Source organism: Dama dama, chromosome 19 (genome assembly GCF_033118175.1).
Source record: "Dama dama isolate Ldn47 chromosome 19, ASM3311817v1, whole genome shotgun sequence".
NCBI classification, from domain to species: Eukaryota; Metazoa; Chordata; class Mammalia; order Artiodactyla; family Cervidae; genus Dama; species Dama dama.
The window spans coordinates 37152553-37172917 of record NC_083699.1 but is presented as its reverse complement, the minus strand read 5'-3'; the positions used below and the strand labels follow the sequence as shown (position 1 = coordinate 37172917).

Sequence of the window (20365 nt, the reverse complement as noted above, 5' to 3'; positions counted from 1 at the left end):
ACTCTATGGACTGCAGCACACCATGCTGCCTTGTCCTTCACTATCTTCTAGAGTTTGCTCAAATTCACATCTATTGAGTCAGTGATACTACCTAACCATCTAATTCTCTGCCGCCCTCTTCTCCTTTTGCCTTCAATTCTTCCCAGCATCAGGGTCTTTTACAATGAGCTGGCTCTTCGCATCAGGTAGCCAGAGTAACTAAGCTGAGAAACGCCCAATTCCAGCCTGCTCTAGCCTTTCATGTGGGGAAAGGGAAATGCCCAATTCCAGCACCCTCTAGCCTTCTTGTCTCACTTAGAGCGGGGTTGAGGACCGAGAGGTACTTGGGAAGGTCACAGGGGCACTGCCTCACTAAAAGACTAAAAGCTCATCACAGGACAGTGGACTGCTTCCTTCCACCACAGTCATACCTCACTGCCACATAAGCAGTGCTTCTAAATAACAGGGACATGCAAAGAAAGAACTACACATCTCAGACCTTACTTTAGTACAAGTCCTGTGTGCATGTGTGCGCTCAGTTGTGTCCAATTCCCTGCAACCCCATGGACTGCAGCCCACCAGATTCCTCTGTCCATGGCAAGGATACTTGCCTCTTTTCCAGGCAAGAATACTGTAGTGGGTTGCCACTTCCTACTCCAGGGGATCCTCCTCCCAGGTAAACAGAAAAACTCATACCAAAGACCTGCTTACTTCAAGTCCTTTTACACTCTACATTATGTCTAGCTTCCAACAACAACAAAAATAAAGGACATATTAAAGCACACACAGAGATAGTTTGAAGTGACTTAGCAAGTATCAGAATCAGACTCAAATATGGCAGAGATGCTGAAATTATCAGACAGGAATCTAACACAACCATGATTAATAGGCTAAGGGATCTAATGGAAAAACTGACAACATATAAGAACATTTGGGTAAAGTAAGCAGAGAAATGGAAACACTAAGAAAGAATCAAAAGAAAATGCTTAAAAGAAGAAATACTAAAAGAAATGAAGAATGTCTTTGATGGGTACATCAATAGTCTGCACACAGCTGAGGAAAGAATCACTAAACTTACAAGATATGTCAACAGAAACTTTCAAAACTGCAACACAAAGAGCAAAAAGACTGGGGGTGGGGCTGGGAAATCAAACAGAATATCCAAGAACTGTGGGACAAATACACTTGGTATAATATATATAAGGTGGCAATATGATAAGGATTAAAAAAAGAGGAAAAGTTCAGAAGAAATATTTGAGGCAATAATGACTGAGAATTTCCTCAAATTAATGAAAGATACCTAACCATAGATCTAGGAAGCTCAGACAGAACCAAGCAGGATAAAAAGCAAAAAATCTACTGGAGGGGGTAGCCTTTTCCTTCTCCAGGGGATCTTCCCAACCCAGGAATCAAACCCAGGTCTCCCGCATTGCAGGCAGATTCTTAACCAGCTGAGCCACAAGGGAAACCCAAGAATAATGGAATGGGTAGTCTATCCCTTCTCTAGCGGCTCTTCCTGACCCATAAATTGAACCAGGGTCTCCTGCATTGCAGGTGGATTCTTTACCAACTGAGCTATTAGGGAAGCCTCCAAAAAAGCTACACTTATGCATATTTTGTCCAAACTGCTGAACATCAAAGACAAAAGAAAAAAATCCAGAAAGAAGCCAGGGGAGTGGGAGGGGGGTGATGAGAACAACTTCACCTATAGAGAAGCTAGGATAAGAATTATATCAGACTTCTCTTCATAAACCATGAAAGCAAGGAGAGAATGGAGTGAAGTATTTCCAGTGTTGAGAGAAAAATACTAACCTAGAATTCCATATCCAGTAAAATTATCTCTCAAAAGTGAAGAAGTATTAATACTTTCTCAGACAAAAGTTGAGAGAATACATTGTCAGTAAACTTGCCTTTCAAATGATGTTAGTTCTCCAGAAAGAACAAAAATGATACAGGTCAGAAATCTGGATCCACATAAAAAAAGGAAGAACACTGGGAAAGGAATAAATGAAGGTAAAGTAAAAATTTTATTTTCTTATTCTTAATTATCATAACAGATAATAGCATCAAAAGAATAATAGTAACAATGGGTTCAGTGATTATAGTTTATAAATAAGTGAAATGAATGACATCAATATTATAAGACACAGGAGGAAGAAATTACAAATGTTATCTACCCATGAAGTACTACAGTGTTACAGTTGGGCTTGGAATTAGTTATAAATAAATATTCAAAAATCAAAAGGTAACGACTGGAAAATTTTTTAAGAAGTATAATTAATATACTAAGAGAAGAAAAACAGAATCATATATAAAATGCTCAATTAAAGTCAGGGGAGGCATAAAGGAATAGAAAACAAACAAAAAAGAAAAAACAGGTGATGAAAAAAATAGTAGTATAAATAAAATAGAAGAAAGGGTTAGGATTTTTTAAAAGCCAAAAAGTATCCTAATATGTGTCCTTTTCATTGTAAACAGAAAAATATGGTATCTGGGAAGTTTTCTTTAAAAAAGGTTTTTGAAACTTTCCTATGTAGCACTCACGTGAAACTTTTCATTGTGTCACAAATTCTAAAAGCAAAGAGTAGACTATTCGTTCCAAACTCCTAACAACTGCTCTCATTTTTTATTATTAACTTACCAATCTAAACTTTTATCATGGAAATGGCAACCCACTCCAGTATTCTTGCCTGAGAAGTCTTATGGACAGAAGAGCCTGGTGGGCTACAGTCCATGGGGTCACAAAAGAGGTGGATGCGACTCAGTGACTAAACAACAACAATAAGCAATCTATGAGGGCAATGAATATGGTAAGCATGAAGCTATCTACATCTCACCACATCATCCAATTATCATTTACTCATACACACAAACTGTATGAGTGCATAACATTTAATGTTATATATTTTCCAGTTTAACATTATTTAAACATTAACACTGCCATGTTTGCTAATTTGGTATTCAATTATGTTCATATATCTTACCATTTAGATAGCTGTTTCCCTCATCTACTTTCTTAGACAGTTTTTTCACTATAAGTATGCTGACATGGATAATTTAATATTATCTACTTTCTTCTTATGGTATTTTCTTAGAATATATTTTCCAAAATGGACTCACTGGAGCAAAGCACATGTATAACCTTAGAGCTCTTAATACATATAGGTTAAACTATGAAAAGAAAGAAAGTGGACTAAAAGGAAGGAAGACATCGAAAGGGCAGGCAGAACAAGCCTGTGCAGTGCATCCCATTAACAAACAGTTCAGTACTACTGAGGAGCAAAAGGGAAAAGAGAAATGGCAGGATGGAAGAAAATTAAGTTGAACCAAAACTCCTGAATAGAATTAAGAAGGGTCTTTTATACCATAAATCGAGTATTTTACCCTGAATAACAGAAGCTAAAAGAACTCTGAGAAAGGGAAACAAAAAAAAAGAGAAAGAAAAAAAAGAATATTATCATTATTTGGCTGTTTGAAAATAGAAGCAGAAAAATTAAGAGGGCTGATTAGGAGACCAGCAACAGAGACCAGGAGAGAGATACTGATGGCATGAACGAGGGCCGTGGAGGGGGACGAGAGGAGACTCACATGTAAGAAACAGCCAAGAGGTACATTTTGATGATTAACTTATTCTGTGTAGTAGGGCTGAAAAGGTGCAGAGAAGCGGTTAAAAAAAAGTTAAACTCATCATCGCACCTAGTATTTTATTTAAGACGCTTACACTACAACTGCCTCTGAAGGCAGGGTCCCATCTTATTCATCATTTTATGTCCCATGCCCGTCATGGTGCTTAGTATGCTGTAGTTACTCAGTAAGTTTTTAAATGAAATAACTGTGTGGATACCGCCATTTGCTAAGAAAGAAAATAAAGGAGAAGGAACACATTTAGATGGAAAAAACAGTGCAATTTTGAGCTCTTTCAATCTCTCACACGCTGCTTAGCAGACAGCAATCTCACTATAAAGAATTATTAAAGAATAAAGATATAATTGAATGTAAGCTATCTATCTATTCACCCATCCATCCATTCATCTAGTTACCTGAAAGGAGATTAGGAGATGATGATGTGTAAGGATTTAGAAGACCGAATTTGAGCTGCTGGCAAAAACACTGACCAGAGATAGAGTACCTGATGGTGAGTCTGGCCAAGCAGGCACTCACTGTAGTAGGAATGCATTTTTATATGTTAAAGTTCATGATCATATATAATATTCTTTTCAACTTTGAAATATGCTATTTCAACACTATGTCAGTATCTTAAAATATCCCTTCAAAATTATCCAGAGAAACAGTGACAGATACAACTTAAATCAACGTATAACCATTTCCATAATCTATGTTTTTGCTCCTTGGCAAAGACACTCAATTCCTTAGCAATGTTCAATTTTTACTTTATTTTCATTAAAGACTTAGAAATACAACGTGATGTTTTATGTGTTTCTTTTTTCCTACAAGAAAATCATACCCATATTTCAGAGGTCTCCAGAATATTGTTAACAAAGGCTAAAATTGACATTACCGAGAAAACAGTATTGGGGAAAATACTGTAAATATAAACACACTTGTACATTCTCTTCATTCCTTATGAAGCTCATAGCCCCACAAAAACTATCAGTGTCCTTTTGCATTGTCCTTCAAGCATCCCCACTGTACAAAGGACCTGCGCCTGGATGTAAACATATCAGAATTGCAGTAAGAATTCCTGGCCAGCAGGAATGCACATGGGGAATAGGGGTGGGGTAGAGTTTTATGTAGAAACTGTCTCAAAAGAAGGAAATTGGAAGAGGATTCAAATCCTTTCTCTCCCAGGCTGTTGGCCTCAATTCAGGCAAATAATTTGCTTCTGGAGGATTAACCTCCCTCCCTTCAAAACTATCTAATCTTTCTATATATAAATGCCACCAATATCTTTGTGGGTCAATTAATTCTACAAAGGACATTATTTACAGAGTAAAGGTATTTTAAAGACATTGGGTAAAGAAAATAGAGAAATACACTCTATTGAATGAGAATTCAATTAGAGTATTGGTTCCCGAAAAAATGCTGTTGACAAAATAATGAAATAATAAATTCTTGCTTTAAGAACTCAATAAATACAAGTAAATGTTAAATCAAATACACATAAACTACACACACACAAACACACAGAGGGAATGAGGGAGGATCCTACTAACTCAGGTTTTGGGGGCAAGAGAAAAAAAAAGGCAATATTCCGATTTGACACATATATATATAAGCAGTCTCCATCTCAAAATAACTTTCTTTCATCTTCTCTACTTTCCAGAATGCCGCTATAGGAGCTTCATGACAGGAAAAACCTGTTTTAAAAAAGAGTCTTACTGCTTAAGAAGAACAGAAAGAGAAGAATCAAAGGCAAAAATAGTCTGAAGTTGTCTGCCAGGGAAAACTGCTAGGCAGAACCAGTCTACCTTCTCTTGATGTTCTTTTCACCCTAAATTCCTTTTTCTACACTCCCCTTGGTTCTCACTTCAGTTTTCCCAATACCTAAAAAGATTCTAATCCTTTACTTCAGATCAGTCAACAGCATACTCATTTACAAAGGCTAAATTGTGATGGGAAATCATACAGAGATCAATGTAAACTAGTCCATACTACCTTGAGGTCAACTGGCATTGAAAAAGTGCCTTTTTCAAAGTTGTGTACACTTCATTGTATTCATATGATAACTGTACATTCTCACTGTAAAAGTGTCACATGATACAGAAACTGACAAGCAATTGGCAAAAGTTTTGAGTGTTTTGATTGGAGCATGGAAGAAGTTAATCTTGGATTTTACCTAGGATCAATACTATATTTCTGAATGTTTATAAAGTGGAGAGCTTGAAGAAGTGCGTGCACCCTGCACCCCTTGAAAGAAGAGGACAGAGTGGGAGGAGGCAGAGTTCAGAGGGCACCCAAGACAAACAGTCTATAATTCAGAACTTGGTGTAAGGCAGGCTCCAGAAGCAATGCCTCCTTACCTTCTCTGAACTCAACCTTCCTAACCTTCTTCCTCCCCCTCAATCCAGAATTCAATGTACATGATATCAGTGATGGGGTTCAGGACACACTTTCCCAAAATAGAGCATGTTGGCATATTGATGGACTCTCTGCCCTTCACCTTCTCCCGTGAAGCAGATCATAAGACTGCCTTATGAAAGGTTGGAGAAGGAAATGGTAACCCACTCTGGTTTTCTTGCCTGGAGAATTCCATGGACAGAGGAGCCTGGTGGGCTACAGTCTAGGGGGTCACAAAGAATCAGATACAAGTGAGTGACTAACACTAACTTACTACTTATGAAAGGTATTCTCTCTCTTCCTAGAGGGAAGGAGCTTCCTCATCTCTGAAGATGGAGAGACACAGAGAAATCCAAACAAACATGTCTTGCTAAGTTTCCCCCAGTTTATTACCCTTAGCTCATATCCTTCAGTCCTAGTACATTTGTCCATGACTTTTTACTATTCGTCAAACCTGGCATAAAATGCTCAGGTTTAAGTGCTTCTTCAGGTCTTCATTTCCTTATGAAAGTTTCCATGTCACATAAAACACTCAATAAATTTGTATGCCTTTCTCTTCTTAACCTGCTTAGAACCTAGACAGGTAGAAGGAAAACAGTTTTTCCTACCCTCACTGGTATTATATATTAACACTGTGAATCAAACAGGCTTTTATGGGTTAGTTGAGATACTATCATTTAAAATACTGTTTATATAAAAATGATTGTACTGAAATGCCAAACATCAAATTTAAAATAAATTTACAGCATAATCAAAATTGATGCCTGCCTCCTAGGTAAGACATAAAGTAAGAGGAAGAAGTGTAATGGGTTCTGGGTTGGGATTCTCAAAGCAGAACACTAGGTCTTTGGCATCTTGGATATGGTGGATCAGAAGGAAAGTACACTCTCTTTAAAGGTGGGGCTGAAGTTTTCAGTCTTTTTCTGTTCAGTAAGGTAGACTTTATTTGGACTATCATGATAGGCAAAAGGAACACAATAGGGTGTTGCAATCAGGGAGAGAGACTGGGCTCAACTCAAACACAACAAGGAGAAATGGAGATTTATTCCCATGGGGTAGGGGGCAGTCCATGGATAGAAAATTACTAACAGAATAGGATAATTCTTTGACAAACTGACCTAACAGAATACTTGCTGAAGGTAGGCTAGGATGATCAGGTATTTCTTGGGGGGGGGGGGTGGTAGGGAACAAGAAATTTGGACAGATATCAAGGTGACCAGATATTGACGGTGAGGATTCTGGCTAAACTGACATAGCAGGATTCTTCAAAATATACTCTACAAAAACAGAGATGAAAGCCCAAGGTCAGACCTAGTGGAGCAGAGAGCTCAGAGGAGTCTGAATAAGTTTGGTCAAGAGGAGAATCTTTGTCAACTCTTAATTTCTCTAGGCTAAAGTAAAGCTGGCGACCTGGCTGTTATCAAAAGTGAGGACATTCCAGGTCATGTGGCTTAGTGGGGACTATGTGTGCACTGCTTCTCTCTGAAGTAGGTGAGACAGAGCCTCGGAGCTGAATTGAAGTGACAAGGAAGGAGTAATGTGTGTAAAGTTAACTCAGAGTTAATTATCCTGGGTTGGGAGATATTTAGGGAGATAAAATATCCTGCTATTGTTTAGTCGCTAAGTTGTGTCTGACTCTTCTGTAACCTCATGGACTATGGCCTGCCAGGCTCCTCTGTCTATGGGATTTCCCAGGCAACAATACTGGAGTGGGTTGCTATTTCCTTTTCCAGGGGATTTTCCTGACCTGGGGATTGAACTTGTGTCTCTTACACTGGCAGGCAGATTCTTTACCACTGAGTTACCAGGGATATACTGAGTAAACGTAAAATTATTTGTGGTTTGCTAGTGAACAAAACAATTGTCATAGTACTTCTAAAGTCCTGACTTCAGTTCAGTCGCTCATATGTTATAAAGGATCTTACCTTACAACATATTACAATCTAGGTACAGGTAATAATAGAGCAGGACTTTTCATGGAAGACCTCTAAAACTCTTGTGACTTGCCATTTTTATTACTGTGAAGTTTAACTAAATTAAATATCAGAGCAATAGCAGAGCAAATGACTATACTGATATTTCTATTACCTAATACTTTTTTTAAAAATTAAGAGTTCATCACCATCATCCTCTATACTTTGCTACATAAGAGAAAAGGCCAAGTTCAAAGCTGAACTTCTCTGTCCTTCCAGCTTGAGTATCTCCAAGTAGGATGGTTGGAGAACAAGGACTCACTTAAAGTAAATTATTCAAGGGGAAGAGGAGTCAGGTCTCCTTAAAATCCATTCTCTTAAGAATGGATTTGATACTGGTGGGATAGAAGGAATTCTGCTCTGGGGAAAAAAGGTACATGGGATCCAGAGAAAGGGCTGGGCACCTCCTTCCTCTTCCACTTAGCTCAGTCCTCCTCGGCCCCCTATCCCTTCTTCTCAAGCTTCACCTTCAGCCCCATCCTTCTCCCAGCTCTCTTCCTTCCCTCCTACCCCTAACCATAATTCTAAGGTATCTCCATCAGTTAATTCCAGCGGTGGGCTAGGGCTCAAACTGGATCTGAAGGAAGAACAAACGACTCATACAAGTTAGAAAAAGATGTCGAGCCTCAGTAATTTCAGCAACCAGGGAATTAAAACATAGATACTTTGAAAAGGTGTTGAACTGGAGCTCAGGAGGGTAAGTAGTCAGACTGCTTTTCTCAACATTCGCACATCTGTATGACTCAATTTAAAGAAGCATAATCTGGTTAAGGTTTAAATGATAGAAATATAAAAAAAAATTTTTACAATCTACAAAATTCCTGGTATTTTGGCATTTAAAAATTCCAGAGAATACCAGAATAACCAAAATTTCATGTTTTTATAATAATATACTTTGGCCACCTGATACAAAGAGCTGACTCATTTGAAAAGACCCTAATGCTGGGAAAGATTGAGGGCAGGAGAAGTGGACGACAGAGGATGAATGGCTGGATGGCATCACCGACTCAATGGACATGAGTTTGGGTAAACTCCGGGAGTTGGTGATAGACAGGGAGACCTGGCATGCTGTGGTTCATGGGGTCGCAAAAAGTCAGACATGACTGAGTGCCTGAACTGAACTGAATCTCTGAAGTAAATATATGACTATTTTCAATGGCTAGTGTACATTACAAGGCATGTGAAAGCTATGTCACCCTAGAATATGACATTCAAGTCAGTGATGCTTAACTTCAGATGTACATCATGATAATTCTGTGGGTTTGGGCTCAGGCACCTATATTTTTAAAAGTTTCTTAGGTGATTCTGACACACAATTCTGGTTAAGAGTGACGGTCTTAAAACTGTTAGTTGCTCAGTCATGTCCGATTCTTTGCAACCCATGACTGTAGCCTGCCAGACTCCTCTGTCCATGGAACTCTCCAGGCAAGAATACTGGAGTGGGCAGCCATTCACTTCTCCAGGGGACCTTCCTGACCCAGGGATCAAAGCCAGGTCTCCTGCATTGCAGGCAGATTTTACTGTCTGAGCCACCAGGACAGGAAGACATTAAGATCTCACATACAGAGCTGCTTTGCTTACAAACCCATTACTAATCTCATTATCTCCTTGGTTTAGTTTTTATTTGATGAGTATTAGAGGAGCACTTAAAGAAACATTTAAACTTTCCTTGCCACACCTCTAGAAAGTTATTTAAAACTAAACATTTCAAATGAAAGTTTAAAAAGTAATACATTTAAAAGTGGACTGGGAACTAGGTTATTTACTTTGAAAACTAAAGCTGTCAATCTACAGTATAGAATAAGGAATCAGGAGGAGTGAGGCTACCAGAGGCAGGGGAAGCTAGATGGTCATCAAATTCTTCCTGAAACATGTCCTAATGGCATGCCTTCATTATTTTCTTTACATAGATGACAACTTATCACATAGGTTCACATTTAAATGGGAAGGAAAATATACCTTCAAGATGTAATCAATTTTCCAATCATGTATTTAGAATAATCTCTGTAACCAGTACTCCTGCTAATATTAAAACTCAAGAGCTGACTATACCATCTGGATATCATGAGTCAGTTTCTTAAACTCAATTCATTTCCTTTGGTTTTTCACCAATGTAACATGAAAAACTAAATTTTATAAACATACCTTGGGTCAAGAAGGCTTCTCAAAAACTTGAAAAGCAGAACCTGGTTCTGAACAGAAAAATAAAGAATACAATTAAATATTAAAACAAACTCTTCCAACTATGCTGTGATAAAGAATTTTAGAATATCCCTTTAAAAAGCGTGCATGCATATGTTTACTTCCAGTAAGCTCTCTGTGCAGATCTAAGAAATGCTGAGGAATCATTTGGAGGTCATTTCTTCTCAGTTATTCTAATCATTGTCACATATTCAATTCTGAGTGCAGAAGAAACATAAATACATTGTTTTGCCCCTCAACCCTTGCCAAAAAAAAATGCCCTCTACTGAGACAAATCCTGTAACAATTCTCAGCATGAGGACCCTTGGAACAGGGCCAGAGCAAGTGCTCTGGCTGCACAGATGGGTTCACCCTGCCTCACCTGGTTCTGCCTGTGACAATGGCCAACTGTGAGACAGTTAATCTAGGTGAGGCCCAAATAGCAACCACCACCAGAAAAGCTCATTAACTCTCCAATACAATCAACTACAGGAGAGATAGCAAACTACAACAGGTTAAGCCTGGTGTGCTGCAGTCCATGGGGTCACAAAGAGTCGGATACAACTGAGTGACTGAACAACAATACTACATGCTATAAAACTTTTATAACAATTCACTCATTAGTGCACAGGCGAGGCTTACCATGAAGCAAACATATCAATTACACTAGGCTACCATAAAGCAATCATACTGCTTTTTCATTATCAATGCATGAGCTGTTATGCTTGTAAATAAATACAAATTTATTTTTCACATTTTTCATTTTTGATGTCATGTTTTAATAATACATATATATCATGTACAGTGCTTTGTATAAGACAACATTGATACGGGTACTGATGGATCATTCATCTTGTAAATATACAACAGTATTAATAAATTTTGTTCAGTACTGTAAATGTATTTTCTCTTCCTTAAGATTTTCTTAATAACATTTTCTTTTCTCTAGCTCACTTATTCTAAGAATACAGTATATAATACATATTATAAACAAAGCATGTGTTAACTGAAGGTTTTTTCTTTTCTCTAGCTCACTTATTCTAAGAATACAGTATATAATACATATAATATACAAAGCATGTGTTAATTGAAGGTTTCTGTTACTGGTAAGGTTCCCAGCCAACAGTAGGCTATCAGTAGTTAGTCGAAAGTTATAAAGGGACTTTTGACTGCATTGGGATTGGCACCCCTAACCCCTGAGTTGTTCAAAAGTCAACTGTATATGTTTTTATATCCTTATCACTTTATCAATGTGTTTTTGCCCCATGGCCTCCCTTGTGGCTCAGCTGGAAAAGAATCCGCCTGCAATGCGGGAGACCTGGGTTCAATACCTGGGTTGGGAATATCTCCTGGAGAAGGGAAAGGCTACCCACTCCAGTATTCTGGCCTGGAGAATTCCATGGACCCTATAGTCCATGGGGTCGCAGAATCAGACACCACTAAGTGACTTTTCTCTTCTTTCTTTTAGCCCACAGCCAAAAGAAATATTCACTGAGTTAATAGAAGACTCCTCATCTTGAGTTAATGGACCTCATCATACTGGACAACCAACCCTATACACCCAGGAGTTGTTTTTTACTCCACCCATCACATTCAACTAACTTCCAAGCCCCATACATTTTATTTCACAAATGTATCTTAGACTTGTCCTTTCCTCTGGCACTGCTTTCATCCTGTCCTCACCATTTCTTGCCAAGACCTTTTGCCTTCCAACTGGTCTCGCCTCTATTTGCTCTCTTTGCCAGCCCATTCTCCACACACAGAGTTAATATTCTATCAAATGAATCTACTGGTATCACTCCTTTGCTTAAAAAAAACTTCAGTCTCCAGCACACAGAAGATATAGCATAATTTCTTAGCATCACATATATGACTGTTCAAATATCAGACTCTTATTTTCCAGTCTCTATACATTTAATTCCTTCCTTCCAATATACCTTTTACAGATTAATCTAATGCTTCCTCCACCATCGTCTTCACCATATTATACTCTGAATATGAATACTGCTTCATGCCTTCAAGTCTTTACTCACCCAGAGCCCTTTATCTAGAATGCCCTTTTCAATTCTCTGCCTGGAAAACTGATACCAATTATTCAAGACCCAGTTTGGGCATATCTGGGAACACCTGTCTGACTTGCTCACACAGTCTGTCACTCTCTCCTCTTGTTCCTACAGCACTTTTTATGTATGACTGGTGTAGAGCTTATAACACTATACTGTGGTGATATAAGTACTTCTCTATTCCACAGGAAAAATTAAGAAAAAGACTATATTCTTTTTAGTGTCCCCCCAGAGCCTACCATACTGTGGTACAGAGTGGGGCCACAGTAGTATGTCCTGTGAATATGAATGAATGAAATGAAATGAAATCCACATCTCTATCGCCCATGCCAGCCGCCCCCCCCAATCACTACTTTGGTTTCCCTCTTGCATACCTAACTTCTACTACTATCATTGCTACTTGAGGACTCTCAGTTGTGCTACACGTCCCTGTCACTGTCCTAATCCCTATCTCTATCACTTGTGGCCACAATGGTAGTGAGCAAAACTCACTACTAGCACTACCACAGTAGTGACAAATGGAATGCTAGGTCCATTAAATAGTACTTCAAACTGAGCATCTCAGTATTCAGCATTAAAACAGCTGTATTCTAGCTAAGATTTCCCCCTCCTCCACCAAAAAGTTCTAAATAGACAGCATTAGCCCAATAGGAGCATGATAGAAATCTAAACAAATAACATGAACTCCAAAGAGAATATGGCCACAGTAACTACAGAAAAAGATAAGAGTCGGGGCGGAGGGGACGACCCTCTGTGGATTACGACTTTACAGTAAGTACAGGTTATGTACTTACTTAAGTACCATCACAAGAATGTTTCTGTGATGGTAATATTCATTATGCACAAAGATAAACTCCCTCATTTCTAGATTCAGATTATCACAGAATTGCTTCTAAACATGCACACACACAATGTGTAGAAACTGCTATTAAAAGGCAACAATGAATGGAAGAAACCATTACAATAAAGATTTCTTAGGTGGGTATTCAGTAACTGTCTCTCCACTAGATGTTCTGCAGAATTTACCTGAAGTTTCTTAAGGACTGTTTCGATCTGTTCAGAAAAGTGAGTAGCAACCAGCTCTGCAGCTTTACAGGGCTTCAGGGCCACAAGTTCCTGTAACAAAAGAAAAAGATAAAATAATCTTCAGTGTTAAATTTAAATAGAATTTCCACAGATGTGACGCATGATACCAGCATCAATACTTTCATGAGCTTCTATATTGCTCTTCAGGAGACCTCAATATAAGGCCACAATTTTTTTTTTTCTTTTTTTTTATTAGTTGGAGGCTAATTACTTCACAACATTTCAGTGGGTTTTGTCATACATTGACATGAATCAGCCATGGAGTTACATGTATTCCCCATCCCGATGCCCCCTCCCACCTCCCTCTCCACCCGATTCTTCTGGGTCTTCCCAGTGCACCAGGCCCGAGCACTTGTCTCATGCATCCCACCTGGGCTGGTGGTCTGTTTCACTATAGATAATATACATGCTGTTCTTTTCAAACATCCCACCCTCACCTTCTCCCACAGAGTTCAAAAGTCTGTTCTGTACTTCTGTGTCTCTTTTTCTGTTTTGCATATAGGATTATCATTACCATCTTTCTAAATTCCATATATGTGTGTTAGTATGCTGTAATGTTCTTTATCTTTCTGGCTTACTTCACTCTGTATGATGGGCTCCAGTTTCATCCATCTCATTAGGACTGGTTCAAATGAATTCTTTTTAATGGCTGAGTAATATTCCATGGTGTATATGTACCACAGCTTCCTTATCCATTCGTCTGCTGATGGGCATCTAGGTTGCTTCCATGTCCTGGCTATAATAAACAGTGCTGCAATGAACATTGGGGTGCACGTGTCCCTTTCAGATCTGGTTTCCTCAGTGTGTATGCCCAGAAGTGGGATTGCTGGGTCATATGGCAGTTCTATTTCCAGTTTTTTAAGAAATCTCCACACTGTTTTCCATAGCGGCTGTACTAGTTTGCATTCCCATCAACAGTGTAAGAGGGTTCCCTTTTCTCCACACCCTCTGCAGCATTTATTGCTGATAGACTTTTGGATAGCAGCCATCCTGACTGGCGTGTAATGGTACCTCATTGTGGTTTTGATTTGCATTTCTCTGATAATGAGTGATGTTGAGCATCTTTTCATGTGTTTGTTAGCCATCTGTATGTCTTCTTTGGAGAAATGTCTGTTTAGTTCTTTTATAGGGCCACAATTTAAAGACATATTACAAGTGAGCAAAATCAGAAAAGCATCATGTATAAAAAAAATCAGATTTTTATATAAAAGGTAATTTAGAATTCTTAGAAAATGAAAGCACTAAAATTCTGGATTTAGGCCATGATATCTACAGGATGAATGGTAAGAATAAAAAAAAGCTCCCCAAAGTCCCTGCCAGTGAGTTTACCCTTCAGCTTAAAGTAATAACTTAAAGAAGTGAAAAAAACAAAAAAAAAACACAGTTGCCATTTCTTTAGCTAAGACTTCTGAAACTTTACTTCCAATGCCTTATAGATTTTGAAACCAAAATTGCCTTAAGAAATTAACTTAAGGTCATAAGTCTTAAATGACACTAAGAGGTTGACCACTGTTAATAAGACCCATTTCTGTCAAATCTAAGACTTGTAATCTCCCTCTCCTTGTACTTTCCTAGACACTACTGGCTATCTCTTTCTTCTTGAAACTCTCTTCTTACTTGGTTTCTGTGACCCTATTCTACCTTTCAATTGTGTGATCCATGGCTAAAATGCAAAGACTGTCTATAGATCAACATATTATACCGTCAAATAAAAATACGATGAGCTATCATGACTGCAATATTCATGATATATATCTAATAATTCTGTGTTGGTATTTTAGGATTAATAATACTTAGCTGACATAAATAACTGTAGTTTATACTATTTTCATATAACACATCTCAAAACAGAGAAGGCACAACTAATCAATATCACATATGAAAAGGGGGATACTACTATTGATCTTCAGATATTAAAAAGATAAACTATTATGAATTAATCTATGTCAAGAATTTGAAAATTTAGTCAAAATGGCTAAATTCTTAGAAAAATGTAATTCAATAAACTGACTTAAGAAACAGAAAATCTGCATTGATTAGTAGCCATTAAAGAAATTGAATGAGTAGTCAAAAATCTTCCTATACAAAACACTCCAGGCCCATATAGCTTCACTGTAAGTTCCCAGCAATCATTTAGGGAAGAAATAATTACAAAGTTAATTAATCTCTTACAGAGAATAGAAAAAAGGAAACTTCTTCAGCTCAGCTCATTGTATAAGGGTAGCAAAGCTCTGATACCTAAACCCTGTAGAACATAAGCAAGGAAGGGAAAGTATACATCAGTCTTAATTGTGAACATTGATAAAGACAGACAGAATCCAACAATGTATAAAAAAGATAATATAACAGGTTCAAGTTGCATTTATCTGTAGAATTCAAGGCTGATTTAATATCAATAAAATTTATGACAAAAACAGAATAAGGGAGAAAATTTTAGCATACTAGAAATAGAAGACTTCCACAAAAATCTTTAAACTAAAATATTATGTGTCAGAAATAAAATTTTAACCATATTATTAACATTAGCGTTTTGCTAAAATATATGAAGTTGTGACAATAAATCTAACAGTAGATGAAAAGTCTCTACAGAGGAAATTATATAACGTTACAGAAAGATACTGAACAAACAGTTACACCATATGGTCATAAGGTAGAAACCTCATAATGGAAAGATGTCAGATTAAAAAAGATTCAAAGATTCAATGCAATCCCTGTCAGAATCATAAGGTTAGGAACTTGACAAGTTGATTCTAAAAGGTATTTGGAACTAAGCAGCCAATACTCTTTTAAAAATATTAATTCTTATTATAAAACAACAGTATTTCAAGTAGTGACTTCAAGACCAATCAAACAGAACAAGACCCAGAAGAAGACAAAACACAGAGATTCTTGACATCTCATAATAAGGTAGGACTGTTGAGCAGTGCATAAAGGTAATCTTTTAAAATAACTGTTGCTAGGACACAGATCAATGGAACAGGAAAGAAAGCTCAGAAATAAACCCAAACCCACACTAACAGTCAATAATCTATGATAAGGCAAGAACACACAGTGGAGAAAAGACAGCCTCTTAAGTAACTGGTGCTGGGCAAACTGGACAGCTACATGTAAGAGAATGAAAATGGACCATTCTCTAACACCATATACAAAATAAACTCAAAATGGACTAAAGACCTAAATGTAAGAGCACACACTATAAAACTCCTATAGGAAAACTTAGGCAGAACACTCTTTGATATAAATCACAGCAATATTTTTTTGGATCCATCTACTAGAGTATTGAAAACAAAAGCAAAAATAAGCAAATGGGACCCAATCAAACTTACAGGCTTTTGTAGAACAAAGAAAAACATAAACAAAATAAAAAGATAGCCTTCAAAATGGGAGAGATTTGCAAACAATGCAACCAATAAGGGATTGATTTCCAAAATATACAAACAGCTCCAACAGCACACACACGCGCGCACACACACACACACACACACACACACTCTAATCAATAAATAGGCAGGAGACCTAAACACATTTCTCAAACAGATGGCCAACGGGCACATGAAAACACGCTCAACATTGCTATTAGGGATCGGGATTGGGAATACATGTAAATCCATGGCTGATTCATATCAATGTATGACAAAACCCACTGGAAAAAAAAATAATAATAATAATAAAAATTAAAAAAAAAAATAAAATAAAATGGGAAAAAAAAAAAAAAAAAGAAAAATGCAAATTAAAACTAAAATGAGGTATCACCTCACATGGATCAGAAAGGCCATCAACAGAACGTCTACAAATAGTAAATACTAGAAAAGGTGTGGATAAAAGAGAACCCTCCTATACTGTTGGTGGAAATGTAAATTGGTTTAGTCACTATGGAAAATGGAGGTTCCTCAAAAAACCAAAAATAGAACTACCATATCATCCAGCAATCCCACTCCTGAGCATATGTCTACCTAGAAAAGATAAAAACTTTAAATCAAAAAGATACATGCATTCCAATGTTCATAGCACTATTTACAACAGTTAAGACATGGAAGCAACCTAAATGTGTACAGACAGATGACCGGATAAAGAAGATGTGGTATATGATGGATTACTTAGCCATTAAAAAGAATGAAATAATGACATTTGCAGCAACATGGATGGACCTAGAGATTATCACACTAAATGAAATCAGACAGAGAAAGATAAATACCATATGATATCACTTATATGTGGAATCTAAAAAAATGATGCAAAGGAATTTATTTACAAAACAGAAATAAGACTCACATACATAGAAAACAAACTAATAGAAACCAAAGGGAAAAGTGGGGAGGGATCAATTAGGGATTTTGGATAAACAGATACACACTACTATATAAAAGATAGATAAATAATAAGGACCTACTATATAGCTCAGGGGACTATAGTCAATATATATCTTGTAATAACCTATAATGGAAAAGAATCTGAAATGGAAAATATATATATATGTACAACTGAATCACTTTGCTGTATACCTGAAACACTGTAAATCAACTATACTTCAATTTTTTAAAAGGGGAAAAAGTTCAAAAATGGAAAAAAATTGTTCCTGAGAGAACTAGGTATTCATATTTTAAAAAAATTAATTAATCCCCACCTCAAACCATATACAAAAACTGCTTTCAGGTGGGTCTAAGAATTAAAGTTGAAAAAGAAACAAGAAAGCTTTTAGACAACAATACAGAAGGATTTCTTCAGTACCAAAGGAAAAAAACTGATTATTCTGACTACTTAAAAAAAAAAAAACTTTTCTTAAAAAGAACCACAGAAAAAAGCCATGGAGTAGAAGATACTTGCAATATGTATCACTGAAAACAAGACTAACATCCAGGATATACAAGGAATTCCTTCATCAATGAGTACAAGAGACATTCTAACAGAAAAATGGGCAAAAGACTTGAACAGTGATGTCACAGAAAGAAAATTTAAATGGCCAATAAATATGAATCTATCAATCTCAGTAATTAAGGATATGTAAATTTAAAACAAAATGAAATGTCATTCTACATCCACTAGACAGACAAAATTTTATTCATTTTTTTTGACAAAATTTTAAAAGTTCAGCAAGAATATAGAGTCAGTGGAAAATCTCACACAATGCTGGCATCTGCTGACGTTTAAAATATTTATCCCAGTTAAGTGGCAACTACACACCCTAGAACAGAGATTATCAAATGCTAACATGCATCAAAATCACCAGAGGGGCTTATTAAAATATACTGTTGGGCCCTGTTGCCAGAATTTCTGATTCATTAGGCCTCAGGAGAAGACTGAAACAGCATTTCTATCAAGTTCTCAGCTGATGTTGTAATGCTGGACTGGAGATCAAACAGAACCACTGTCCTAGAAAAATGCATGTGGCTGTGTTCAAGATGCATATGTAAGATACCAGTAGAATGGATAGGCAGTGATATACTTATAAAATACTGTACCATAATAAAAATGAACCACAGCTACATACAACAAAATATATAAATTTCTCAAAATATTGAGAAAAAGACAGAAAATAACCTCAGAGTATAACCTCATTTATATAAAGTTCAGCAACAAGCTAAACAAAACATATTTTTAGGGGTACAGGCAGATGCAATGACAATATATAAAAGTAGAATAAATTATAAGAAGAAAGAAAATAATGAATATCTATCCTAGTTCTACTGATAATATTAGTGAGGCAGTGAACCGTGATCAGGAAAGGATACATGGGAACAGTCTAGGGTACTAGCAATTAACTATTTCTGGTATGTTGAGTTTTTAAATTTTTTATTAAACTGTACTTTTATTTTATGCACTTTTCTCTTTATATTTCAAAATGAAAGTGTTTTTAAAAATCTCATGAAACATGAATTGTCTATACTGGAAAAACCATCTAAATGAGAGATTCTTTACTGAAATCCACAGACCCAACCTAAGAATGGCTTTTAGGAAATCTGTGGATCCTTAAATAGTAAACAAAATGATGCATCTAAGCACATGCGCAAGACTATGAAGCACAGGTCCAGATCTTTTATTAAGAGTCTCAAATGCAGTCTGTACCTCACAAAGTGTTAAGAACCACTACTCTATATGCGATGTACGTATACTGTCTGAAAACTTTACTATAAGGACTTTCCCTCTACATGCTTAATGTTGATTTTATTTATATTAAAAAAGCCACACAGACCTTCAACAAAAAGTCTATAGATTTCTAATATGACCTTCAGAAGTATTAAAAAAAGTTCAAGGTAAAAAAAAAAAGCACAGATGTGGGAAAAATAGTCAGCAGAAATAATTGTTGTGCAGCAAAAATATTTCTTGCTTCACCAGTATGAGTTTTCTGCTGAATAATGTGTTTGTTCATTGATTAATGCATCATGTTTCACATTATGCAGAGAGACACAGCTTCATTTGTGGATGTCTGGAGTCCATGTGCTCAAAGCACTGCATAATGCAGTTGAAATGAAATGAACAATGAGCCATAATGTAACTATGCAGACTTAAGGGGATGATGAAAAGAAAAAGAATACCAAATGATTAGAAGAAAAAAAATATAATTCATAGTCAAAGGTTTTCTTTCTTTCACCAAGACATATTGATCTTGTTGTTAGCAGAAACATGATAAGACTAAATAACCTATATATGTTCCCAATCCAATAAAAGAAAGTGTGGCAATGCCTTCATCCAACTGAGTGTAACACTTTTCATACCAGATGTTTTATATTAGATGCTATTCACATTTCTAATCTAAACTTCATAACCATCAGGAACTAAAAATATTCACATTACAGCAATGCTTTCTGAAAGTTTCAAAGCTCAACCTTTCCTATTATTTTTCACATGTAAAAAAATTTTAAAACATGTTGCATAATCATATCTTTCACATTTCTAAACCCACCACGATCTCCTGACCCTTGCTACAAGGAGGAAGAAACAAACTTTGTAGATGTAAATTTTATTTACAAAACTAGAACTACCTCAGCATCCTTAATTACTACTTCTTTTTCTCAGTAATTAGAGTACTGATAAAACAGAAGAGATTCCAACAGCTTTCTAGCTGTT

At 36.6% G+C, this 20365-nt stretch overlaps 1 protein-coding gene across 4 annotated transcripts in view; it reads right to left on the bottom strand.

Annotated features, from left to right (window-relative positions):
• The window catches only part of VPS8 (VPS8 subunit of CORVET complex), a 288453-nt gene that overhangs the window by 115770 nt on the left and 152318 nt on the right, over positions 1-20365 (bottom strand). For all 4 annotated transcript variants that reach the window (XM_061166734.1, XM_061166737.1, XM_061166735.1 and 1 more), the window contains 2 exons: positions 13241-13330; positions 10116-10162 (listed from right to left, as the gene is read on the bottom strand). In XM_061166734.1, the coding sequence (XP_061022717.1) occupies positions 10116-10162; positions 13241-13330 (137 nt within the window). The remainder of the gene's footprint in view (positions 1-10115; positions 10163-13240; positions 13331-20365) is intronic.